Genomic DNA, 27,061 nt, shown 5'->3' with positions numbered 1-27,061 from the left:
TGATCCAGCGGATCCTCCTGGGGAGGCCGGGCCGGGGAGCGGGTGCGGGCGCCGAGCGGCGGGGGCAGCGGGTGGGCGCGCAGACCCGGGCCGGGCGGAGGTCCAGGCAGCCTCCGAGGCGGCGGCTGCGCCCCGGGCCCGCCGCCACCTCCCCTCGGGCGGGGGGCGCCGCTGCATGGGGCCGGGGGGGCGGCCCTGCTGCGCGGAGCGGCGGCGGCGGACCCCCCAGGCGGGCTGGGGCTGAGCCCGAGGCCGGGGCGGGGGCTCCGGGGGGACCATGCCCGGAGGCCGGCCGGCCGCAGCATGGCTCACGGGGCCGGCGCGCTGATGCTCAAGTGCGTGGTGGTCGGGGACGGGGCGGTGGGCAAGACGTGCCTGCTCATGAGCTATGCCAACGACGCCTTCCCGGAGGAGTACGTGCCCACCGTCTTCGACCACTACGCAGGTAAGCCCAGGAACTGCTGACTAAGGGGCTGCTCCTCGGGCTGGGAACTTTAGAGCAACTTTAGCGGAGCCCCCTGCTACCTCCCCAGAGCGCGCGCCGCACCCTCCCCCGCCGCGCCCTCTGCCAGGCTCCGGCCGCGCCCCGGGCTTCGCCGCGGTCTTTGCTTCTGCCCGCAAGTCCGACCCCCTCTTTGAACACCCCCGACTCCCGCCCTCGGTCCCGGCTCCCCGCGCTGCTCATACCCCTCGGCGCCCTGGGCCGACCTCCCTGACCTTTCCTAAAACGCCTCCCCGACTACCCCAAGCTATCCCCAAGGGTTAGCTTGGGGGTTTGGGGTTTGGGGGGGCGAACAAGTCTTGGCTGCGGGACTTGGGAGAAGGGAGTGGGCAGCTGGGGGGCCATGTCGTACCCTGGTTTCACGCCAATTTACGGTGAGCGGGACAGGAGAGAAAAGGGGTGACATCTCCCGAGGAGAGCCTGCTTGCCTCCAGCTGGGTTGGGAGAGGCTCTGGTGGGGAACGAAGTTGCCCCAGAACCCAGATAATTGTGAGCTTCTTTCCCCGCCCCCACTTCTATCCTTGCAGTCAGCGTCACCGTAGGGGGCAAGCAATACCTTCTGGGACTCTATGACACGGCCGGACAGGTGAGTGTCTTGGCCCCTGGCGGTCACCCCACTCCCTTTACCCAATTCAGAGTGGCCCTGGGGGGTCTTTGGAAACGGAGGTGTCTAGGAGGGAGGGGTGGCTGCATCGTCCTTATTTCACTTTTCAAGTCAGCGAATTAGGAAGCAATGACAAACCCAGACTAGCCCACCCATGTGGACCCCTGGGCTGGGAAAGTTTTTGCCTGTATGTGCCTTCTGTATGGTGCCTGGTGTGTGGGTCCCAACTCCTGTTGCAAAGTGGCTGCGGCCAATCCCGAAGCGCCCTTATTTTTAGTCTCGATGATCAGGGCTCCCCCTTACAGCCTCAGTCTGGGCCCTCATTGGTGAGTGGTCTGCCTGCCGAGGAGCCTGATTGGTAGGAAATGGCATCATCTAATCTGATGGGAAGGCATTTGGTCCTGGTTATGTTTATTACTACATCATGGCACTTTGGGACTCCAGTCCTCCCTGAAAACGTAATTTGTGGTGTTACCAGAGGACCACAGGGAAAAAAGAGAAGAAACAACACCATGCAGCCACTCCCTGGAGCAGGGAGGAGGAGAAAGGGTTAGGAGTTCAGAGTTGAATCTTAGAGGAAGAGCTGTTTGTTTTTTTTCTTTTTCCTTAGGAAGACAGGTGACTTTGTCTGGGTTTTCTTCGGGAAAGGTTATTGTGCAAAGAAGAAAAGGCAGACTCTTCCAGGCATTGTTTGCAAATTAGAGTTGACTCCTAAAGAATTAAGGTCTCTTCTCTGTCTCTGTCCCAGCTCCACCCCTTCCCAGACTCACTTTTGCTGGGGCTGATGATTGTATGGGATGAAGTTTTGCAGAATCCACCCCTGTGATTAGACCTGAAGACATCAGCAGAAGTTTCCACATGTCATGCAGAGTTGAGTCCTTGAGGACATGTGAGCCACCGAGGGGCTTAGATAGTATCTTGGGGGAATGTCCAGTAGTAGTTTCCTCATCTGTAAAATGGGTTTGTAAAAAATCAGCCCACCCCCTGTGCATGTATTATATGCCAGATATTTAATATGGCACACACTGGATGCTTTATAAAGGGGAACTGTTCTTTGTAGCTCATCTAGATTTGAATTTCAGAATTGTGGTACCAGGTTAGATCCTAAATAATGTTGGGGGGGGGGTTGTGCCTTGATATTGCCTCTGGTTGCTAAGCTAAGTTAGAGGTGCCTCTGAGGAGCCATGCTGTTGATAATGCCAGGTGCCTGTGGCGCCCCCTTTCACCAAACTTACTCCGTCAGTACAATCAGTTCTTCTCTTACTCTTGCCAGCACCCCTTTTGGTTATCAGGCACGTAGTTATTACCTTTATCAGAATAATATCAGTTATTATCTTTATGCAGAGAGCAAGAGACAGCACTAAGTCAAGTAAGGCTAACCTGTATGCAGTACAACTTGATGAACTATAGAGGGAGAGCTTTTTTTTTTTTCCTCTAGGAAGGTCAGGTGACTTTTGTCTGGATTTGCTTTGGGAGAGATTACTGAACAAGTCAGGATTTGGGTTGAAAGTAGAGGGTTTTAAAAAATTGTGCATAATTTTAACTTATCTCGCTATAGCCTTTCCCTTTCTCACCAAGACCATTTTTGACCACGAGCTCTCTTCCACAGAATACATATATGTAAGAGCTGTTCTGTGCACATAGAAATGCAGCTAATAAATATTTCATGAGTCCCTTCCACATGTCAGGCATGGGGCAGCCACCTGCAATTTTTTTCCCATTTACTTTTCAAAATACACCTGTGAGAGAGATGAGATCCGTCTCTGCAGATGAGGAAAAAGGGACTCAGAAAAGCTATGTTGCTTGCCTGAAGTCTCATAGCTACTAAGGACTATTGCTGGGAGCAGGACAGGGTCTGGTCTGCTCCACTTTGAGCTGTGCTATACCCAGAAGCCATGGGAACTGCTGATATGGCACTGGGTTGATCAGTTTGCTTGTGTGTCTGTGGGCATGGTACCTGGAATCTTCACAGCCTTTCATAAGTGGGGTTGTATGCATTACTCAAGAGCAGATCCAAAGGGTCATCCCAGGTTGGGGTCACACATAATACCAGAGCTTCCTGTGCGTCATCATGATTTCTCTTTGCAGTGGAGATTGTAAGATATACACCAAGTAGGACCAAACGATTTAACAAATTCAAATATTATTATTTTCTTATCCAGTGGTGGGATAGCTACTCTGTTGGCCAATATGTGTATTAAGCCCCCTTCTTTTGCCCCCTCCCCCAGTGTTTCTTCCAGTTCTAATACTTTTGTTTTGAATCAAACTTGGTGACATTTCATCTTTAGCACTTAAGGATTTGTAGCAACATAATCATCAATGAGATTAAATGACAATGCCCATTGTGAACTGAACACTGCCGAGTACCTGGGGAATACAGACTGGGCCTCTACCATGGCTCATGGCCACATAGGTAGAAGTGTCCCTGTCACATGCCTGTTTGTATGCATTATGTGGGAGATTCCTGTGTTATACTTGGTCATTAAGACTCTATACTGGGCCTCCCTGGTGGCACAGCGGGGCGAGCACAGCGCTGTGAAGCTCTCCATAGCCTCAGCAGTGCCGGTTCATTTCCCGGCCGGCCAGGGATAAACCCACTTGGCAAGACAGACTTCTCCTGTCTCACCCGCTGCTCCCCTCAGCAGTGCTTTCCTCAGTCCACCTGTTCTGCTCCTCGCTCTGTCTCTGGTGAATTCTCTCACCCTCCGGCGCCACTGGCCTGTACCCCAGTCCTTGTATAAATAAATCTTAAAAAAAAAAAAAAAGACTCTATACCTCCATGAATGGTTATCAGATTAATCCAGTAATAATAATGATAAGTAAAGCCTGAATATGCATATAGAGAGAATTTTTAAGCCTGATGGGCAGCAGAGGAAAGCCCGCAGGCTTTGGAAGCAAACAGACTTGACTTCAGATCTCTGCCTTGCTGTGATTCTACTAGTCTGTGATCTAGTAAAAATGGGTAATTAGAATGTATACTTCAGTGTGGTAGGCTGGTTAAAATTGTATGTCCTGGCAGCTGACACTGTTCTTTGGTTGTAGATAATAGTCTAGGTATTAGGAGAAACTGTTGTGTTCTACTGTGGTCACTTTAGTTGGGGGTGGGGGTGGGGTTGCAAATGGCAGAGGGCAGTGTATTATGCCTGTGGTTGACAGAAACTTCACGCGGATACCAGATGCTAGAAATTTTTCAGCAGAGGTCCAGAGCCAGCTTTGCACTTTATAATCCTGATGCTCTACGTCTGGACCCGTGGACATGTGGAGTGCTCTCTGCTACTTCCCTTCTTTCTGCAGAGCCTGCATCCCCAGTTATAGAAGAGAAACACTTACAAAAATTAAAAGTTCAGTGTAGAATTTGAGAAACAAGTATAGGTTTCAGTTATTCTACTTTCAGAAAGGTAAGGTGGGATGAGCAGGAAGCTCACGTAACTAGAAAGTAATTGCTTTTTCTCCAAATGCTCCCTCCTGCATATGGGCACCACTGTATTTGAATAACAGCCTGCCTCTCTCTCTCTCTCTCTCTCTCTCTCTCTCTCTCTCTGTGTGTGTGTGTGTGTGTATGTATTTAAAGCTGCAGCAACATTCACCCAATTTACATATTAGGGAACGCTGGGAACTCACGGCATGTTTCCAGTAGTAGGGACCTTTTACTTCCAGAGCAGGCTGCATTCCCCTTGACCTCTGCTGCTATTGACTGAGAGAGAGAATATGAACATGAGTGCTGCGCAATGCCCATATCCCTCTGCCTGAGCACAAACCTAAAAGTCCTATATACACTCACTAGCCTTATTGCCCAAGGGAAACCCTCTCTTTTGGCCAAGCCCCTGGGTGGTCCAGGAACAGCCCTGACAATTTTAACTGCCAAGCATTTTGGAGTGGAAGTTGAGGGCAGAGCCTTTCTCCTCGCTGGGGCCTGAGGTGGGTCTGGTTTCCGGCCTGTCCCTCTATGGAACTTCTCTTTTCTTGCCAGGCCCGGCTTTCAGGACTTCAGCACAGGCTCTGCTGTAGCCCCACTGTCTACTCTGGGAGGGACAGAGGGGTGAGATTTTTCCCTCCTGCCTCTGCACTGTTTGGCGCCCAGGGGAAGTGGGAAGAGCTCTGGCTCTCTGTGCAGACAAGCCAGTAGGGAACAGCCTGGCAAGCTGCTCTCAGCTGCAGGCTCCAGGCTGATCTCTTAATCCTTGGCAGGAAGGCCGAACTTGATACCCCGAAGAGGGAAGGACTGATGCCCAGTTTTTCCCAAGGCCTGGAATACTGGCACTCAGGAAGCTGTGGGTTGGGGGTGAGTTTGGGTTCCCTAGAGTTCCAGATTTACCCATTTTCCCAGTGTATGGAAGGCTGCATGTATGCTTTGGGGCACGTTTTTACTGTGTGTTAACTTAAACGCACACAAGTTCAAGGACGTGTATACCAGGGCTATAAATATCCTTAACACAGGTGTCTCCTGGGGTGGCTTTTTCAGTGACAAGTGAAGTCTGTTTCTCACTTGACATGGCTCAGCAGCTGTGGCTGTCCTGCAAGCCCACTGGGGGCCCAGGCAGCACTTTCCCTCCAGAAGGGAATCTCCAAAGTGGCAGCTTTGGAAGCTCCTCTTCTGCCTTTCATGAGGCAGCACCCCAGAGACTGGTCTAATGAGAAAGGGGAACAGGAAGGGCAGGGTATTCCCCTCATTGAACAATTCCCATCTTCAGGCAGGTCTCCTCCAAGGTAGCTACAAGATAGACTTTTCCCAGGGAATTGAAAGTGAGTGCACCTGTGGAAATCTGATGGCAATGTGACTGGGAAAAGAGGTTTTCCTTACTTTGGAGGGGGCCTGCAGGGAAGTACCAGTGGGATTTAGGAACTTCCCAACATCACCCAGGCTCTAAGTCCCCAATGCCCTTAGGGGCTCAGGGAACAGTGTTTGGGAACAGTGTTTCTTCAATGTTCAGGGTTCCCTCTAGACATCAGCTGCAACAGGTGAGATGCTGGCACTGAGCATCCCAGTTTCCCTTAGTAACCTACTCTAGATTTGTCAGCTGCGAATTTTGCTAACCTTTTTAGAAGCTATTTATATCCCCTGCGGAATGCTGGCTTCCTCCTGTGCATTGGGAAGGTGGTTGGCCTTTGCTGGTCCCTAAGCCTTGCAGACGGAATCCCCAGTGTTCCCCATCCTGAGACTGATGTGGGTTTGAGATGTGTCAGCTCATACTATGGTCCTGCAGGCCAGGCCCTTGGGGTGCTCACAGTCCTCTCTAGTTCTGATTGGTTTCTATTTGAGCCTCAGAAGGGCTCCCTCCCATTCATGGCCTTACAATCTGTCTGGCTTCTCCACTTCTGTCAGGATTCTCTTGAGATTTGGTGACATTTACACTCTGGGAACCAAAGCCTCCCAATGGGTATATCAAGAATGGGGCTTACAGGTGTGCTGTGAGAGGTGCAGTAGGACAGTGTGCAGGCTCAAGAGGGCCAAGCTTATGCTTCTCATGTGCTGTGCATGCTAGGATATGAAAAAAGGTGGGAGGCATTGCTTGAAGATCATGGGTCAGAGGCCTTGTGGAGAACCTGGTGTTTGCGGTTTTGTTGTGGAATTTGGGGTTTGGGGAGAGGAAACTTAATGGTATTAAAACAGAACAAAACAAAGCAACTCTCCATGGGGATATCAGTTTCTAGCAATGACACACGTGTTGGCAGCAGTGGCACAACTAAGAGGCTGCAGATACAAAATAGCAATACTTCAAGGAGGAAAAAAGATAAGCAGTTACAAAGATGCAAAACCAAAGAGGACTTTGTCTTTAATAACTGAAATCCCTGAGCCTGAGTTGAATTTCTTCACTCAGGGGGGCTTGGTTTTGCCCTAATTTGGCATGCGTGGGTCAAGAAGCAGCTTTCCTTGCCCTCAGCAGTTTTCTGTTCCTCTTTTAGTTTCTGGCAGGCAGCTGCTTTGCGGGAGGAAGCAGTGGGAGACCCAGCCTGGGAGGCTGCTCAGGGCAGAGGATGACGGGAGCGCTTCTGGGTCTCCTAGCTCCCCAGGCAGAATTCTTCTAGATCCACTGCCTTCTGGGTGGGTTCTTGCTGTCCCCAATCTCCTTGAAGACCGACCACCCTGTCTGTCTTTATCGCCACTAGTGGCACTTAACCCAGTGCCTAGGACATGGAAGGCTGTAGGGGTAAATGAATTAATCAGGCTTTTTATGCCACTAGTCTCTGTGGCTATCACCTGTGGCCTGTTAATACAGGCAGTTGGGCGTGGAGCATGGTGCCTGATTGTGGACACCTGGAACATGGGTGCATGCGCATGTGCAAGTGTGCACACCTGTGCCTAGGAGGGAGGGGATAAAAAGGCGACATCACGCTGGGAGTGAAGGGCTTAAGTTGCTTTCTCCCTGCTGGCTTGTTTCCTCTGCTTACCTGTGAAAATGATGCCAAGGGCTCCAAAATTCACTTTTTTTTTAAAGATTGTTTATTATTTTTGCATAGAAGAATTGGGGTGTAGGCTAAAGGTGCTGGGGGTGAGAGGATTCACCAGAGACAGAGTGGGGAGCAGAACAGGTGAATCTACTGAAATACGCTGCTGAGGGGAGCACCAGGCAAGACAGGAGAGGACTGCTGTACTATCATAGGTAGTGGGTTAGCTCCCTGGCTGGGGATTGGACTCAGGCCCTCGTGGTGCTAGCACTGAGACTTAACCCCTAGGCCACCAGGGAGTCCCCAAAATTCTCTTTTAATCTGTTAGAACTGATGGTGCATCTACGGGGACTGATGGTTGCATAATAAAGGCATACACGCTATGTTTCTGCAATTGAGTTGATTTTCATTTGACTGTCAGCTGATTTCTGCTGAAAGGTTAACCAGAGACCAGATTATAGCTTAAGCAATAGTTTCCAGCACAGCTCCTTCCTTGGGAAAGAAGCTTTGTTAACACAGAAATCTCTAAGGTTCAGAGGAGTGACAGGCTTGTGGGCAGGCATCAGGCCTTCAGTTTGTGCTGACATACAACCTGGTGGCTTTGTGGTCACCAGAGGGCCTGTCCCCAGTGCTGTCTCTCAGGCTCAGGCCTTTGCATCTGAGGCCTCTTACTCCCAGATCTCCTAAAGAGGAGGAGGCTTGAGAGTAAAAGAATGGGTTCTGGACTCTGCCCACATTTGAATCCCAACTCTTCCTTGTAACTGTGAGGCCACTGACCAGCCTAACTCCCTTCTGAGCTCTCTCCCCTCCTTGCCAACTGGGGAGATGTCTCCTTTGAGGGGTTACAGTCAAGTGAGGACTGGAGGTGATGTCTATAACTACTCCTTGGGACCCGTTGCTCCATCAGTGATAACACACTGGGGACACCACAAAGGTGGTGCAGTTCTGTTGCAGTTGGTGTTGATTCCGTGCCTGCTCTGTGTCCCAACCTTAATTGGAAGGAGAAAGGGGGTGGGGAGTGGAGGGAGCAGGAATCCATAACAGAGACTTCTGCCTGTGTAACTGGAAAAGTTCAACATGTGAAACAGTGCTGCTGGGTCCCACCTGAGAAAAGGTGGCAAGGATGAGCTTTTTGGAAGATCTAGGCTTGCAGGAAGAGTAGGGAAGCAGTAGAGGGTATTGGCTACCACTGTGGGCCCCTGAAGGGAAAATGGAGTGACTCAGACTTCCGCCCAGTCCCTCTCCCCAAGCTAGCCTCTATAAGCTACTACCTGAGGGCTTGCATTCCTCCTGGGTTATGCAAGGATGCCAAGGGCCAGGGGCCAAGGGTACCTTTGATTCTGGATGCTTCATGGAGAAGCCCAAGAGCACAGACACAAACATATGTAAATACAGGCACCTGGGCCTAGAAGCTAGTGATTAAAGGACTTCCTCACCTCTGGTGAATGGGGTGGTTGGAGAAGTCACTCTGAGGCTAGGGGGTTCAACTGCTGTCTCCCTGGCAGCTGGTATGTCCCATGATTCAGCATTAAAGGCCTATAAAAATCTACTGAGGGCTCCAAAATTCTCTTTTCATCTGTGAGAATCAATAATGAGCCTACTTGGCCTGGGATCGTTACATAACAGCCCCACTTTGGTTTTCTAGGGTCCACTACCCATAAGGGGCTTGACTTCTCAATACCTCAGCTTCCTTATCTGTAAAATGGGTACTACGTGGGGGTATATCTCTGATAGGGTCGGCACATGAAATCAGAGTTTCCAAGCTTCTGGGTATTGAATTTTCTTAGGTTCAAGATGGCTGGGTGGTACCTGGCCCACCTGGCTCTTGCAGCTTGAGTGATCTAACCTGGGTCACTTACCCCATGGCCCCATCCATCCACCCGCCCTGTGCTGAACACATAATCTCTTTTCTCTGTACCCTGAATTGCAATTTGGGAAACATCAGACCAAATGATCTCATGCAGACAAAGGGGTATAGGGAACTGAGATCCTGAGAGGGGCGGAGTGGTGTGGGGAGGGCAGGCCTGGGGGTGTCCCAAATAGATCTTTTTATGGACCTCAGATCCCTACTATCAGTGTCAACGAGGAGTAGGGCTGATAACTAAATTATGGAGCTTTTCACCTGGTAACTGACAATGTAGTAATTAGAGAGGTATTAATTGGGTGCTGTAGATTTTAATAGAAAGAACAGCAAGTGGGGGAAGGGCATTTGTTGTTGCTGTTTCATTTCCAGTGACTGGTAGGACTGGACACCAGTCGCCTCTCTCCCAATCCCTACACTGGTCAGCCCTACCCAGGCTCAGGGTAAAATTTGGGGTTTAGTAATGTCACACCCGTCACTCAGTGGCACTTACACAAATGCAAGCTGCATTTGGTACCTCTTCAAAGCCTCTCTCTTCTTCTAAGTAAAGGAAGCTCGTGGTGTTTACCTCATGCTGCAGGTTGAGGGAGGTTAAGTGACTTGCTCCAGGCCACACAGTGGGTAAAAGGCCACATCAAGATTGCAGGGCAGGCTGTCCTACCTCTGTGTCCTGGGTTCTTTGTGCTAAATGACTCACCCTGGACAGCTTGACAATGTTAAATGTCTCCTTTAATTGCACATATCCCACGGTTGAGTATTTCATGTAAAAAAGTACACTGCAAGCACATTTCTTTTCTAGATAGAGGAGTTGAAGGAAAGCTGTCTATAGATGGAACAGTGGGGCTGAGGCGAAAATGGCTCCTAAACCACATGCCCCCATTCCTGAAAATTAAAGGTGTTTTGTCAGCCTGTTCATTAATCTCTTCTTTTACTCTTGCTTAAAAAGAGGCATGCCTGGGGTGTCACAGATATCTGGCCACATTGCTGGTGAGGATGTGGAAGAAGCTTGGTGCATCTGCGGGCAGGTGTAGTCTCGTCCCAAGAAGGGGGGGGTGCGCATTGTTCTCTGGACATAGCTACTCTCCTAGAGCTGAGCAGGAAGAACTCTTGTCCCTGTTCTGCCTGCCAGGCTTGCATGTCACCTTAGCATGCTGTTTGGGAGGCCCTGAACCTACAGCGTTAGCCTGCAACCAGCAGCTGTGTCTCCTGACCCTGAGCCTCCCCAAGTCTTTATTTTCTCCCTGTAAGAGTTTTCTTATTTCAGTAAAAACTAACATTTTAAGTTTGTTGGTTCCTCTTCCATCTGGAATGCCCTGGGCATATCCAGAGACTCCTTTTGCCACTGCTACTCATTTTGCTGGCCTTCCTGGCCATCCCCATGGCCAACTCTGATGGGCTTTCATTTCCTCCTGCAGGGCTGCTTTCCACAGTGGTTTTCAGAATTTATGAAAGTAGTCAACAAACATTCCCTGAACATCAGATCTGGGCTGGGACCAATGCCAACTCCAGGGCAGGAGTTATAAGACCAGTCAGGCCCAGGCTCTGCCACCCCCAGGGGCTCCCAGTTCATGAAGGGGTTGACCCAACATTGAGTGATGGGAGGGGAGCAGGAACCTGTTCACTAGAGGCACAGAGGAGGCCAGGTTCTGTCCATCCCAGGAGATGAGCTTCTCCTAAGAGCCCAGCTGACTAAGAGGTTCTCCAGGTTGATTTTAGGTGGAAAAAGTGTTCAGATTGAATTCTTGCATGTGCTAGATTCTCACACAGGGCTTGGAATTACTGCCCTGGCTCTCAAAGTATGGTTCCCCAACTAACATACATCTTTAGAGAACTTGTTAGAAATCCACATTCTTAGGCTCCATCCCAGACCGCCCAAACAAGAAACTCTGGAAAAGCTGTTTTAACAAACCTTACAGGTCATTCTGATGCAGGCTGAAATGTCAGAGGGACCAAGTTCAAGGAAATTGGAGTTCTTGTGTATCTGTCCTTTACTAACCACATTCCACATCTGTACCCACATCCCCCCCACCACACACACCACACCCTACACATTTGATTGTCCCTAGAACACAAGGAACAAAACTTACTCATTTCTGACGCCAGCCCTATCAAACACATCTCCACACGCCCTTGTTTCTGATTCTCTGCACTTGGTCACAACTCTCCATATTTGCTGGAGTGAATTGAATCATTCCACCTACCTAGCTTCCCTGGTGGAGATGGGGCCCAGGCCCCACCAGGAGACCTCTATTGGTGTGGACCAGGGCTGTGCACACAGTAGGCACCTGGATGTTCTTGGCGAGACCTAAATGTATGTCAGGCCATTTCTCACCCTTACTAATTAATGTAGGGAGCCAGACAGGCTGAACGCCCAGGCCCTCACTGTTCACTGCAGCTGAGGTTAGCACTCTGGGTGGGGACAGGCCTCACCCTCAGGCGGAAGCAAGTTTGGTTTCTGCTAAATTAGTTCCAAAGCAACAGATGAGGGGGACAGCCTATTGTATTAAAATCTCCCCTGGCAGGATGCTGGGAGTGGCGGGGAGGAAGGGCCTGTTTTTCTAATGCCCACTTCACCAGGGCAGAAATTAATTTTCTAAATAACCTAAGCTTTCTCTGTAGGTGTCCTCATCCTCCATGCTCCTGCCCCTTTAATTCCCTTGCTCACTCTCTTTCCCCACTTCTAGCCTCCCCCAATGCAAAGTTGTCCCAGTGTAGAAAAAGGCATCCCCCTTCAAGTAAAGGATAGGATTCTAAATGTAAGAATTGCCCCTAAGAGGGAGGGTCTAATTCTGATTATCCAGGGCAATTCCATTTACCCAGATTAGTTTCCAAAAGGTTGTTCTCCTGAGCCAGCTGGTTAGGTTCAGGGCTCACACTTTTTGCCTGTGATGTTCCTGTTGACCTCTTGGGCTCTGGAGATCTGGGGAAGGAGCCGGAGGGGGTGGTGCAGAAAGTGAGGCCCTGAGACTAAGATATCCCCTGATCTTGCTTCTGGTTCCAGCCCTACTGGGGTTGAACCCCTTCTTTGAATTTCAACTGAGCAAGTCTGTAGGCTGCAGTCTAGCATTTGGTTTTATTAATGTGTAAGTCTTTACTCAGCACCAAGAAAGAAAGCCCCAGAAGGGAGTCTGCATGTGGCACATTGTTCTAAACACAAGGTTTCATGTGATTTCACATCACACCCATGTTGGCTTTCTTAGCAGCTCATTTGGAATTTTGATCTGTCTGGATGTTATTGAAGGTCAGTAAAATCAGGTTATAGGTAGTCACTCTAAAGCATTGCGCTTTTAAGAATAGAAGAATTCACTTCTTACTCACAGGGCTCATTAGCAGAAAGGCTGCCGGGTCTGTCTGATTAAAATATTGGCCAGATTGTGTAATGTTCTCCAATAGGAATATGGAGCTATCCTGTGCACTGTTCTGGACCTTAGGAATTCTTCAGTGTGTCTTTTGTCAGCCGTCCCTCCATAGTGGCCTGTGGCCCTCTGCTAAAAGGGCTGTGAATGGGTTGACTTGCTCACTTCTGCCTGGATTGGGGGAGATTTCAATACTGCCTGCCACCGTTGGGGAGCCCGGAGCTCCTGCTGCCCAACCTAGTGGGGGTGTGGAAGCATCAGGGTCTAGGTGAGCTGGAGTTATGAACAAAGGGTTACTCAGAAATTCCTGGTGGACCAAACTGTTACAGCACTTTCCTCCTCTTGTCTTTTTTAAAAATTGACAGATAACTGACATTCCATGGATTTTATGTATTTATAAAGTGTAATAATGGTGCACCAATCCACTTTAATTCTGCAACAGTGTCATCATCTCCAAAAGAAATCCTGTACCCATTAGTAGTCATTCTACTCTCCCTTTCCTCCAGCTCCTGGCCACACGAGTCTACTTTTTTCTCTATGGATTTGTCTGTTCTGGGCATTTCATGTAAATGGACTCATACAATATGTGGCCTTGAGTGTCTGGCATCTTTTACTCGGCATAAGGTGTCCAAGGTTCTTCCATACTCTGGCATATAGCCATATTTCTTTACTTTTTTATGATGGAATAACCCTTGTCTTCATTTTCATTCCTTTTTGTCAGTCTTTGTGACAGAGATTTTTTTTTTTTAAAGATTTATTTATTCATGCAAGAGCTGGGGTACAGGCCAGAGGTGTGGGGGAGGGATGAGAGGAGACAGAGAGAGAGCAGGGAACAGAACAGGTAGATCGACCGAAGTATACTGCTGAGGGGAGCAGCGGGAGAGCCAGGAGAAGTCTGCTGTGCCATGTGGGTATCTCTCTGGCCGGGGATCGAACTCGTGCTGCAGAGGCTGTGGCGAGCTTCATAGGTTGCGTCTTAACCCCTTGCACTACCTGGGAGGCCCCTATGACCGGGATGTTTTGACCCCTGCTCTGGGAGCTCTTTTCTGGGTTGAGAGCAGAAAGTAAAACTGTCTTTACCCCTGCCCCAGGCAGGGCCTGGCCTCCCTTTCACGCTCCCAATGTTCCCTTCTCTCCATGACTGTTCATAGTCTTCCCACTCAATGCACACCTTCATACTTTTATTCATCAAATATATATCTGTCAAACGTGGATAAAGTGAGGAACAAGCAGAGCCCAGACAGGGCTCTTCCCCTTGGGAGTTTAGAGTCCATTGGAAAGAGAAGATGTATTCTGATGACCAAAAGGCAAGTGGAAAATGGGGTATACAGGAGGAGGTGAGTGCTGAATGTGAGGAATGTCAGGAAGAGATCCATCTGCCTGGCTACCTGCCCAAGACCTCTCTGAGAGGCAGGGGCTCTGTGGGGCCAACTTGATTCAGAAATTTGATCTTATTCACTCATGCACCATCAGATCCATGGGTCTGGTTTGTGTGAGATCCATATATAAATGAGGTTGCTCAAGGATTATCAGCATGTGGTCTCAGTACAGAATTGGAAAAAAAAGCATACACTAACATCTCACAGAAGAAAAACAAATAGCCAGTGAGCACAAAATTTGAGAAGATATGCAAATAACCATCCTTTTTTATCATCTGTCAATTCAACAAAATGGGAAATATTGATACCCAAGAGTCATGGAAGTGGGTGCTCTGTGCACCACCATTGGCAGTCAAAATGTACAACCTGCACAACCCATGTGCAGTTTAATTTGGCAAAGACCCTTGCATTTTCAGTCACCCATTTCTCTGAGTACATAAAATTTGCATAAAATGATATTCTTCATAGTGATATTTATAGTCGTAATTATTGTAAACATTTTATTGCATAATAAAAAGGGCTTTGTTCAGTGATAGCATAATGTATATTAGAATAATCACATCCATTAGAAATTGCTTTTAAGAAAAAGTTATATGAAAAGGCTAATGATGTGTTAAGTGTGAAAAAGCAGGAATCAAAACTATATAGCATGATGACAACTTTGAAGAAACACCTGTGTGTAAAATGTAAGCAAAAATTGCAGGAAAATTATCAAAATGTTACAGTGCTTGTCTTCCTGGTGGTCTCATTGTGATATCAGTCTTTCATGGAGAGGGTTCCTTAGATGTCTGCTCACATTAACAAGAGGAGCTCTGGAACGTGCCGGTAGCTCTGTGTATGTGTGGGGCTCTGCCTTGACTGTGGACCAGGGTTTCTCAACCTCAGAACTATTGATACTTTGGACTGGGTAGCTCTTTGTTGTGGGGACTTCCCTGTGCATTGTAGGATGTTTCTTAGCATTCCTGATGTCTTCCCACTGAACGCCAGTAGCACTCTTCCCTGTTAAGATGATCGACTGTATCTCCAGACATTGCCAAATTGGGGCAATGTTGCCCCATAGTCTCCCTTGGCACCAACAGTTAAGAACCACTGCTGAAGGGTCCTCCATCTGGGTCTTTTCATTCAGGGACATATTATGTAAAAAGGCTGCTTTACTTCTTGGACTGGTTCTAGCCCCCGGAGAAGACTTCCGCTCTCCTCTTTAAGGGTTGGTGCTGGACGCCAGTGTCCTGAGAGGTGAGTGGAGGGGGCTCCAGTGTGCACGCTGGCCTTTTTTATTTAGTATGTTCATCTGGGCCTTGTGTCCTCCCTGCCAGGGAACACTCTGTGCTACCCTTTCCAGAGAATAAGAGTTCTCTGCCTTTTGTCAAGGTTGGGTGAGTATTTACTGTTTAGAGAATAGGACTTGGGATCTTACTGTTTCATAAACAGGCTTTCAATCTGGCCTCATTTGTATCTCTGCCTTCAATCCTCTTACAGAAGCACGCATTGCTCCAGTGACCACAGTTTCAGGCGTTCTTCTGTGCAGAACGAGATGCTTCTTTTTTTTTAAAGATTTATTTATTCATGCATACAAGAACCGGGGTACAGTCCAGACATGCAGGAGAGTGAGAGGATTCACCAGAGACTGAGTGGGGAACAGAACAGGCAGACTGATGAAATACACTGCTGAGGGGAGCAGCGGGCGAGACAGGAGAGGTCTGCCGCGCCATGTGGGATTCTCGCCGGCTGGCCGGGATCGAACCCGTGCTACAGAGGCTGCGGACAGCTTCACGGTGCTGTGCTCAACCACCTGCGCCGCCACCAGGGGAGGCCCGAGATGCTTCTTAATGTTCCTCTCATGGCTGGCTCAGAATTTGTTTTTTGGGGTTTTTTAATTTTTTTTTTTAAGATTGATTGATTTATACAAGCACTGGGTACAGTCAGAAGCACGGGAGGGTGAGAGAATTCACCAGAGCCAGAGCGGGGAGCAGAGCAGGCAGAAGGACCGAAGTACACTGCTGAGGGGAGCAGCGGGTGGCAGGAGAGGTCTGCACGCCATGTGGGACCCTCCTCTGGTGGCCGAGGAGCAGCCAGGGATCGAACCAGTGCCGCAGAGGCCGCAGGCAGCTTCGCAACCCAGCGCTCAACCGCTGCGCCACCGGGGAGGCCCTGGCTCAGAATTTGATTACCGAGCTCTCTCTACTTGTTCTTTATCCTTCTCGTTTCTTATAATCGTGTTGCTATTTGCTTTGTCCCAGTAGCTTTATGACTTGTTTTATGGCCAAAATGAGAGGATTTTGGAGAGACCAGAGATAAATGCACCTGTTCAGTTGTCTGGAATTTAGCAGGGGGAGTTTAATTTGTTTTTTTTTTTTACATAATTGGAAAACAAATAGTGATGGATAACTCTCCAGTGCTTGCTAGCTAGGAATTTTCCTTAGTCTCAAGGTAACTGGGACAATAGATTCATAAGAATTTAGGGTTTGAAGCTAAAAGAATTAGAAATTGGAGAAAATATTTATTTTTTTTTAAATTTTATTTATTTTTTTATAGAGGCATGTTTTTATTTATTTGTTTGTTTGTTTGTTTGTTTTGTTTTTGTTTATACATGCACTGGGTACAGTCAGAAGCGCGGGAGGGTGAGAGAATTCACCAGAGCTAGAGCAGGGAGTAGAGCAGGCAGAAGGACCGAAGGACACTGCTGAGGGGAGCAGCGGGCGGCAGGAGAGGTCTGCGCGCCATGCGGGACCCTCCTCCGGTGGCCGGGGAGCAGCCGGGGATCGAACCTGCGCCGCAGAGGCTGCGGGCAGCTTCGCAACCCAGCACTCAACCGCTGCGCCACCGGGGAGGCCCGGAGAAAATATTTATATAGCATGTGGAAATACGTGATGAACTTTTCCTCCCACATGAGAGTGTGGCTTTCTAGTGACCAGGACCTGTGTCTCTACAGGTCAGGCATCTTATTGCTGGCCAGAGCTGGATTGACACTAATATTATAATTATGCAATTTCTCCCTTGCTAGACTCTATATAGTCTGTATGGACTGTGACTTTCCAGTTCACATATTTTTCAGACAGACCAAAACGTATTCTATTAGGTTACAGCTTTCTTTCCTTGCATTTCAGTTACCTTGATTAGATTTGCATGTTTTCAAGGATTTTGGCCATCTCTTGGTGTGACCCACCCGGCAGATGACTAGTAACTACTACAATTTGATTTTTATTAATTTAATTCTCAAAATGTAGTCTTATCAAACTATTAGGGTGTCATACTATAGTTCTTACAGCTTTATCAATTATACCCACAGTTATTAGTGACACTGGGGGGTGGGAAGGAGCCTTCTGGTGCAAGGGGTGGTGGGGGAGGGTCTTGAGCACTTTCCTGGATGAGAAGATGTGTCTATGGGCTGGGGGTGGGAGGGAGCACAGGTAGGACAAGGTACTCCAGGCCACAAGAAAGCACAGAGAGGCACACGTGAGAGGCTGGAGTGGGGGCTGGAGAGAACAAGCAGACTGCTCCATTTTGCCTACAGAGCAGGTGGTCCCCAGGGAAATCACTAAAGATAAGAAAAGGACCTTGATGTGGCTGGATGGACCTTGAAGACCCAACTAAAGAGTTTGGACTTTATAAGAAGTGTTGTGGGGAGCCAGCACAATCCTCTGAAGATCCATGCTCTGGTGGGGAGATTGATGGAGAAACATTTGGTGATATTGATTTTTCCTTGCAGCCTTTTCTAGTCCTCGAGAGTGGCATATTCTCCCCTTTCTGAATTCCTGTGGCACTTAGCACATGTGCCTCTTGTCATTAATGTCTGCAGTTGAGGTCTTCTTTGGATCTGTTTATCCCAATTAATCATAACCTCATAATGACCTTGTAAGACAGATGGCATGGTCTATTCCTCTTGCTGTTTTGTTTTTTGTTTTTAATAGATGAGGAAACAGACTCAGAAACACTGAAACGACCTGTGCAGGTGACATGGCCCATGAGCGGCAACACTGGCCCTCCAGACCCTCTGCCTCCAGATCTGTCATCATTGTCCTGGTGACTTGCCCCAGCTGCAGTGTCTTAGGAGATGGCTTATCTAAGCTCGTGGCTCTCTGAAGGGACATGTTTGCCATCTGATCTTCCAGGTAGCACATAACACTGGCCCCATAAGGGAGTGGAGGTGACAGGTCATGGGCTCTGACCAGAGTCCCCTTGGTGGGTAACACAGCATTCCTAAGCATTTTGACCAGGCTGTGGGGTCCACACCTCAATGTCTGAAAAATCCCCCTGACAGACCCAATTGCTCCAGGGATAGATTTGCTGCTTCACCTAGTGTCCTGGTATAGAGGCAAGCCTGCAGGCTGGCAAGGCAGGGGGTGGGCAGGAGGCTTGCTCGCCCTTCAGCCCCTAGCAAATCTTTACACTTTTTCTGGGCTCTCGCTGGCATTCTCTTGTGGTCTCGTCTCTTCTCTAGTCGCTTGTTCTTTTGTAGAGAGACACTGTCTCTGAGTGACACCGCCCTCATATCCCTGGCCTCTAGGATCAGGTGTGCACACTTACACAAGCCCACGCCCATGCTCCAGGTGTCCACTATCAGGCATGTGTGCCCCCCACCCACACTCCCAAGCACCCTCTGCATTAACATGATCTAGGCCTCAGGTGTTGTTTCTCTTTGGTTTTGTTTTACTGGCTCTCATGTGCTGTGGTCAATGTCACACCTCCCAGCTCAGGTTCTTTGTAGTGGGAAGCCCAGCTCCTGGATTGACTGAGCTTGCAGCACCAAGGAGGCTAGTGTGAATGTGTGTCCAATGCATGTTTCATAGTCAGCCGCTGTAAACAACCTGTGTGTGTGTGTAGCCCGAGCCAGTGAGGGTGCGATGGCCACATCAAAGCCCATGTGCATCTTGACTCTTGCAAGTCTCTGGTGTCAACAACCATTGTTTCAAAAGAGTGTATTTGATCTAAATTGCTTTTGCTATTTCAGGTATTTCAACAAAAGACCTGACTTCTGTCCTTGTCTGCCATGTAAACATGCACTTACTAAACCAGCAAAGCTTCCCAGTGCGTTTTGCACAAAATCCACTTTCCTCTCAACTGTCTCCCCTGACTCTTCCTCTTCCCCAAATCAGAGGAGATGGAATAGAGAAGGAGCACTCCTGGGCATGACATGCCAGGTGCTTTTCATACCTTAGCCCATTTAATCTCCCACCATCTCCTCTCTCCTGAATTACTCTAGTCACCTATCGCCTTGTACTCCTGCCCAGCTGTAATGTATTGTCCCCAAAACAGCCTGAATTACCTTTAAATATCAAATGACATCACTCCCTTTTCTCAGACTTTCATTATTTTCCATGCAGGTAGGCTCTGAGGATCCAGGTGGGCAACCTCACCAATCCACCTGGCCCCTTTGCTTTGCCCAGGGCCTTGAGTGTGGGTCAGGGCATTTCTCCCTCAGAGCTGTTGCACACACAGTCCTGTGTCTACTCCTTCAACCAGCTCTCAGATCTCAGAGTAGATGTCACCGCTCCCTTGAGTTTTTTCCTCCTAGTACCTGGCTCTTTCCTGTCATTGTGCCTGTTCCGGTTTGCGTTTAGAGTAGCTTTTGTCCAACTTTGTTATAAGCCCGATTCAATGTCTTAACTGTCAGACCCATCCCCTCATGTTATAGCAGATGATTCTCCTTCACTTATCCTCGAATGAAATCTACAGGTAATATAACCTATCTAGACACATAATGTAAAAACAACATAGTATCCTAACAGAAATAGGAAGGAAAAATAAAAAGAAAGTAATTTATATAATAAAAAGTATTTCAGAATTAAATTCCTCCATCCCCAGGGCTGTATACTCCAGAAATCATAATGTATACTCCAGGTGTAGTCAGATCCCAACACCTATAGGTAGATTTACCTTAGATGTGACAACTACCAATGTTAACTAATGTAGTTGTGTTTTATTGGAAATTCAGATACTAGAAGCAATATTGCCAATGGCATGGAATTTTCTACAGTAACAGGCAATTCCTATGATGTTTGGAACACAAAACGGTACAGTCTACCTTTCTCCTTCAATTTGCACTGCAGTTACCTTCCTGGAAAATTCATTAATACCCTGAGAAAATAATTTGTGCTTTTATGAACAACAGAGTTAGATACTAGATTTAGGTAATTATTAAAAGGTCTCACATGTTCATCAACACCTAGCAGTAACATCACCAGCCATGTGGCACAGAACTGCTTTTCATCACAGGTTACGTGACACTCTGCTCCCACCCCAGAAAGCCAGTAGAATTCCCCCACTCATTTTGATAATCAAATACACCTCCCATATTTCCACAGTGTTCTCCACCTTAGACTTATATGGTCCTAATTGAGGATCTCTGCCTCCTCCTCTATTATACAGCCAACCCTGGAATAACATGGGTTTGAACTGTGTGATTCCACATACAAACAGATTTTATTGTAAACATGGTGCAAACTCACAGTACTGGTAGATTCAGTATGACAAATGCATTTGTTTTTCCTTATAATTTTTAAAGTTCCTTTTCTCTAGCTTATTGTAAAAATACAGTACATAATACATATAATACACAAAATATGTGTGAATCAACTGTTTTGGTTGTCAGCAAGGCTTCCAGTCAAGAGCTGGTTAAATTGGTAGTAAAATTTGGGGGTGTCATAAGTTAAATGTGGATTTTTGACTGCATGGGATGTCAGTGTCCCTAACTCCCTTGTTATTCAAGGATCAACTTTACCATGAGCTCTCTGAGGGCAGTTCCATGTCTGTTTTTTGCTAGAGCGTATGCTGTGGTCAGCAGAGATCTGTCAAAATGAATCAATGAGTATTCTATCAACATGAAATTTCTGTCCAGAAAGTTAGAAAAGGAATATATCGCAGGGACATGTGACCTGACATTTACTTTCTTTTGCTTGCCTTAGGCCAGCTGACCTCTGTTTCAGTGAAAGAGACTTGTAATTACAGCTTCAGAAAATACAGAATTTCAGCTCTAAATCCTTTACAACAAAGGAAGTCATCACACCATGCACAAAAGAAATTGCCCTGGCTCCGACGTTGTGGTTTGTCTTTTTTTGGAAAGCCAGGCTTGTCTGTTCAAGAGCTCACAACACTTGACCAGCTCTCTCATTTATCTTAACATGTGTATGCTATATTTATTCTCCCTTCACAGATGGGGAAATGAAGCTTGCCGAAAGGCCATATTTAGCTAAGTCTTGATCCTCTGCCTGGTGGGGTCAGTTTAGATAAAACAGAATCCTGAAACTTGATTTTTATCCAACAGTTGAAACCTCCTCCCACATTAAATCTGTTACTCGGGCTGCTCACAAGAGTAAAAAGTGTTAGTTTGAGCATTTTTAACCACGCAACGTGGCGATCTAGTTCAGTCTCTTCTTGCAAAGAGGAAGTGTTGGTTCTTAGTGACAGGGGTAGATCATGGCAGAGCCTGCTCTCAGGGGCTGACCCTTCCACAGCATATTTAAAATTTCTTTCCTTTTTCTATAGTTCATCTAAACAGAAGTTATGATTGGTTAGTTAACCAAAAGGAAGACAGTGATGAAAAAGAAGCCAAAAATCTGATCACTGCTCTCAAATAATTGGTAAAATCTTTGGAAGACTGACAGTACAAATGACAATATATGAAGATGACAGTTGCTAAAGTTACAAGCTCAATCATCAATTGCAGTAATTTTACTGAGAACTAATTAGGCTAGTGATATATAAATGCCTTTTCACAACTGAACTGAAGATTAAAAAAAAGAAACAGAAACAAAATATTTGAAAAGTTTTGGAAAAACTGTTTTGGAAAAACAGTTACCTCTTAGGAATTTATTGCATCTAAAAACAATGACTTCCCCTCCCCCAATTTTCTTTACTCCAACAGTAATGAGAGTTGACAGGCAAGTTCAATAAATTCACCATTGACACATTTTGAACCAAACTTAGCAAGATGCTCCCCAAAGGGGACTCAAACCATCTTCTTTGAAAAATAGTTATTTTTAAGAGAGTAAGGACTGATATTCTTATTTCACAAATTAAATATAAATGAACTAAAAAGCAGTAAAAGGACCACACAAAGGAAATGAATTTTCAGTGACTACTATTACCAGAACTATTGCAACAATGCTGATAGTTGATGCATTACATTTAGGACAAAACACCCATCTTTAGAGCTAGCTGCTACCCATGTGGCCCCTTGACTTCAGGATAGCACCACTCTTTGGGGGGCTGAGTGTTTTGAGGGTCATGCCTGTTACCTGTTTTGAACGTCTCACTCAAACAGATGTTTCACATGGAGATGACCATTGTGCACCGGGAAGTGGCAGAGTAGCTCCTCATATACCACAAGGCACCAGTTGTTGGGCGTGGGGCAGGGGAGCACTGTTGCTCACTGTCTTATATAACTCTTAAAGTAGTCAGCAGCCATTCTAAACTTTAAAATTCTGGAGCTTAGTGTGCAGATTCCTCAAAGCACCAAAAATGGACCATTTTTTGCTTGTCTGATGAAGAATTATTGTGTAATACTCAACTCATATGCCATCTCTTCTGAGTCCTTTCTTAGTGTTCCTTAATTACCACATTTGGACTTGAAAATCTAGTGTTCACACACATTTCTGTTCCTTCCTGGAACTCCCTCAGAGCAATGTATGTGTCTCCCCATCCATCAAGCCCTTCCTTCTTGGGGCTCCTGTATGTGTTTGACACCAGCACTGAGTGTCTTGTCTTCCAGGCTGAGACTTTGAGGTCGCAAAGCTTTAGTGCACAAATGTATCACAGTGCAGTTGCTCATTTGAGCATGGTGCCTTATTTTTTAACAAACTGGTATATTTTGAGAGCTTCACCAATGTTTATAAGGTGTTTTATAGATCACATATAGCCCTGCAAGGCCTACACTGTCCAGTGTAAGTGGTTTTGTTTAAAATATGTACTGTGGATATGTATTTCAAATACGCATGCACATCCACAAAGCGTGTATTTTAAACAATGCACTGAAGTCAGAGGGAGCGCCCAGATCCACATGAAGGGGACACAGTAGAGGCTCCCAGAGGCACTGCTTGCTTGTGACCTGGTACATTTAAGGGGCATCTAGCTGGTTGTTTTTTGCCTCGGCTCCCTGCTTCACCTGAAGATTTTTTTCGACTCAAAGAACATTTCTTTTACAGCCTGCATATTCTTGTCAGGTTGTAAATGTGTGATCTATTTCAAGGATTGTTATCATTGTAGATCAAGGACTCTTGACAAGAATGGACAGCCTAATCACTAAGCTGTTGGAATATATTTTTTAAAAACTAGCTAACTCCTATACTTAGACAGTTGGTTAAGAAGCTAAAGATTTTACTAAGTATTCTAACAACCATTTTGACCAAACTCAACATTGTTTTCTATAGTTTTGATATGAACTAGTTGTCAGGAATATGCTTTTCTCTACTCCTGAGAATGTTCCAGTTAGCATATTGAAATATTTAAGTACCTGCCTTTTGGTTGGAATTAAAATATAATTGATTTGTTAATTAGGAGAACACTAGAGAGTTGACTGTGAGAAGTTCTGATTTTGATGAGTGATTATTTTGAAGTAAGGGCAGTTGTTCTACAATTAACTTTCTTTGTGTCATTCAAGTTAAAATCCATAGCCTCAAATGAAAGATTCTGCATGTTTCACTCACCCCCAAATTCAAATTTTTATATTTAGTTCACTCAAATTATTGCCCAGTGACAGGTTTTATATGATACGGGATACAGTATGCACAGGGGATAATTTATTTTTTGAATTTTCTGTCTATTATTAGACTTCTAATTACTCGGGCTGGATGGAAGTAGAAAGGTCACATTCTTATAATAACTGCCAATTATTTAACTGGAAATTATGAGCACAAATTCATTCTAGATATTTCAGACTTAAGAAGTTACATTTCTCTCCAAGGTGTTCTAAATACACTAGTTTTTGTTTTTTATAACCCCAGTTTTTCACAATTATTCCAACAAAATCTGCAATTTAACAGATATCTACAAATGATTGGTTTAGTTTCCTTTCTCTCATTGAGAAAAGTCAGTATTCAATATCATCATCAAAGGAACCTGCATGACAGACTTGTGTTCTGTAGGATATTTGGATTAATATTATTAAGCATTTCTAGAGGACTTTACATTCACTTTTTTTTTATTACTTGTCATATACTCCTAGAGAAAAAGGGTACATTCTATTTCCCTGATGAGGTAAACGTACTTGAAAAGTAAAATTTTCATTAAAGTATCTAATTTGATTTTCTTTGATAAATCTTTTTGTTACATTTTAACTAGTCTATAGGCTCTTGTGTTCCAAAATGACTAATTAGTACAGTAATAAGATAGCATTCTCTCTTATTAATCTGGAGATTATACTGTCCTCAAGAGATCAGTTTGATTTGTGTATTTTTGATACCACTGTGGAAATTCTTCTCATTAAAGGAGTTTTGTCTTTGTTGTTGGAGTAAAATTAGCAAGCCAGGGCTGGGATACTTCTGATGGGACCCTGCGTGGATTTGCAGAGGAATAGGAAAATCAATTTCCCATGGGATAAAGAAGTTATTTTAAAACCTTGGAATTGGATCTTTTATGTGCCTTGCACTATGCTGAGTGCTTCAGTTGCATTGTTTCATTTAGTCCTCATAATCCCATGAGCTAGCATCCCCATTTCTAATTCTGTGGAAATTGGAAATCTAAATATGGATAGGGAGTGATTTTTAATGAGAATACCTCATTTCCTGGCCATGCCAAGCATAAGTTTGCTCAGGAATATAGAGTTGCTGGGTATAGTGGTAAAGGGTATAGCGGCTGGAATAAAAACTGCCGAGGTTTACTGGCTGACATCCTTTTACAGGTTATTTAACTTCTATGCCTTAGTTTACTCAAGTGGAAAACAGAGATCATGGTTTACGTCATTTAGTTCTTAAACAGTTTAAATAAATGCCACATGGGAGAGAGAACAGTAAGCATTGCAAGCATCAGTATATAAGTTATTACCAGTGACAACACTTACACCATCTAGCAACAGTCAGTTCTTTGTGCAAACTTTTTAGTTAAAAATGTTGCCAGTGACAGCTTTTGTAGTCTCAATGTATTTTCTTAAAAGGTTTCATTGTAGGTGTAAAGATATTGCCATATTTTCACCCCACTGGTGTTCAGAACCAAAAGAAACAACAGCAGAAACAAATGGAATGAATGGAATCATTTTTTTTTTAAAGATTTATTTATTTGTTTATACAAGCACTGGGTACAGTCAGAAGCACGGGAGGGTGAGAGAATTCACCAGAGCCAGAGCGGGGAGCAGAGCAGGCAGAGTGATGAAATACAGTGCTGAGGGGAGCGGCAGGTGGCAGGAGAGGTCTGCACGTCATGTGGGATCCTCGCTGGCAGCCAGGGATCGAACCTGCGCTGCAGAGGCTGCGGGCAGCTTCGTAGCCCAGCACTCAACCGCTGCACCATTGGGGAGGCCCGCAAATGGAATACTCTTGAATTTACTTCTCTGACCCTGTCATCTCATAGACATGTTAGCAAACTGAAGACATGGCAATGGAAACAATGAAGGCTTTCTTTCTTTTTTAGGAAGACTATGATCGTCTGAGGCCTTTATCTTACCCAATGACTGATGTCTTCCTAATATGCTTCTCTGTGGTAAATCCAGCCTCATTTCAGAATGTGAAAGAGGAGTGGGTGCCGGAACTTAAGGAATACGCACCCAATGTCCCCTTTTTACTAATAGGAACTCAGGTATGTCTGATTTTAACCACTTCAGGATGAACTGTGGCTTGTCTTCTTGTGGCTACTCTGACTCTTGGTCCTACAGATTAGCAAATGATTATGTGGCAAATTATAGTAAATTCTGTCACATTTTTGGAAAAAGTAGTGCCCAAAGAAAGCAATTACATTAGTTGGTTTAAAAAATTAAGTTCTTTTATTTAATCTTTTAAAAATATGTATGTGGGAATTAAATGGGACTACACTTTGATTTATCTTGAAAGACTTATAATATTATGGGACATTATTGACCTTTCTTAATTAGATTGATCTCCGAGATGACCCCAAAACTTTAGCAAGACTGAATGATATGAAAGAAAAGCCTATATGTGTGGAACAAGGACAGAAACTAGCAAAAGAGGTAATGGAACATTTACCAAATTTTAAAATAATGTAAAATAAAATAAATGTAAAGAAGCCAAGGTAATAATAGAAGCTAACATTTCTTGTGCATTTACTGTATGCCAGGCACTGTGCCAAGTGCTTTAATGCATTAGCTCATTTCATTCTTGTACTGACTCTGAGGTAGGTTTGACTACCCGCCCCCAAGCTTTACAGAAGAGGAAACAGACCCCCGTCAATGTCAGGTAACTTGCCTGAGGGTCCACAAGTAATAACGGCAGAGATGGGTTTCAGGCAAGGTCTCACTCCAGGGCCTTGACTGTGCCCAGGGCTGGCTCTATGCTATACCACCAGTGTATAAACCATGTGTAGAAAGAGTTATCAACAAAATATCCTGATATTTAAGCCCTTCTTAAACACATAAACATTTGTACTGGACCAAATCAGACTGTCATCAGTTAAGACTCAGGGAGTATGGAGTAGAGGGGCAGGGGATGATGGTTTAAATCTGCAGTTAGAAACAATCAAAGGCTAGGTTTGAAAAGAAATGTTAAATTTTCCTCTAATCTTTTTATGAAGAGGGTGGAAAATATATTCCTTCTACAAAAAGGATGTGTAACTGCGATGCACATATTATCTTTAACTTATATTCTTCCTTGTCCCAAAGCTTGGTCTACTTTTTTCTCCACTTGGCTATAACAGATGTTGTGGACTTTAATAGGACATTTGTGGAGACAGAATCTAATAAGATCTTTCTTAATGTAGAAGAAAACTTTTTGGAGGACAGGCTTCCTGAAAAACAAGATAAATAGCTTTACAAACAAGTTGCTTTAGAAATTCCATGTATTCAATTTTTTAATCTTGGGGCAAGAAGAA

The 27,061-nt window shown here is 45.8% G+C and overlaps 1 protein-coding gene across 1 annotated transcript in view; it reads left to right on the top strand.

Annotated features, from left to right (window-relative positions):
- Nucleotides 1-203: 203 nt before the first annotated feature.
- The window catches only part of RHOQ (ras homolog family member Q), a 31,408-nt gene continuing 4,550 nt past the window's right edge, over nucleotides 204-27,061 (top strand). Inside the window, exons 1-4 of the mRNA XM_037528120.1 lie at nucleotides 204-445; nucleotides 1,030-1,088; nucleotides 25,652-25,816; nucleotides 26,109-26,204. Of these exons, the coding sequence (XP_037384017.1) occupies nucleotides 304-445; nucleotides 1,030-1,088; nucleotides 25,652-25,816; nucleotides 26,109-26,204 (462 nt within the window). The 5' untranslated portion in view covers nucleotides 204-303. The remainder of the gene's footprint in view (nucleotides 446-1,029; nucleotides 1,089-25,651; nucleotides 25,817-26,108; nucleotides 26,205-27,061) is intronic.

Source organism: Talpa occidentalis, unplaced genomic scaffold (genome assembly GCF_014898055.3).
Source record: "Talpa occidentalis isolate TD23 unplaced genomic scaffold, MPIMG_talOcc4v2.1 talOcc4.5, whole genome shotgun sequence".
Lineage (NCBI taxonomy): Eukaryota > Metazoa > Chordata > Mammalia > Eulipotyphla > Talpidae > Talpa > Talpa occidentalis.
Note: the sequence above shows the minus strand (reverse complement) of the source record. Positions and strands in the feature narration are given on the sequence as shown.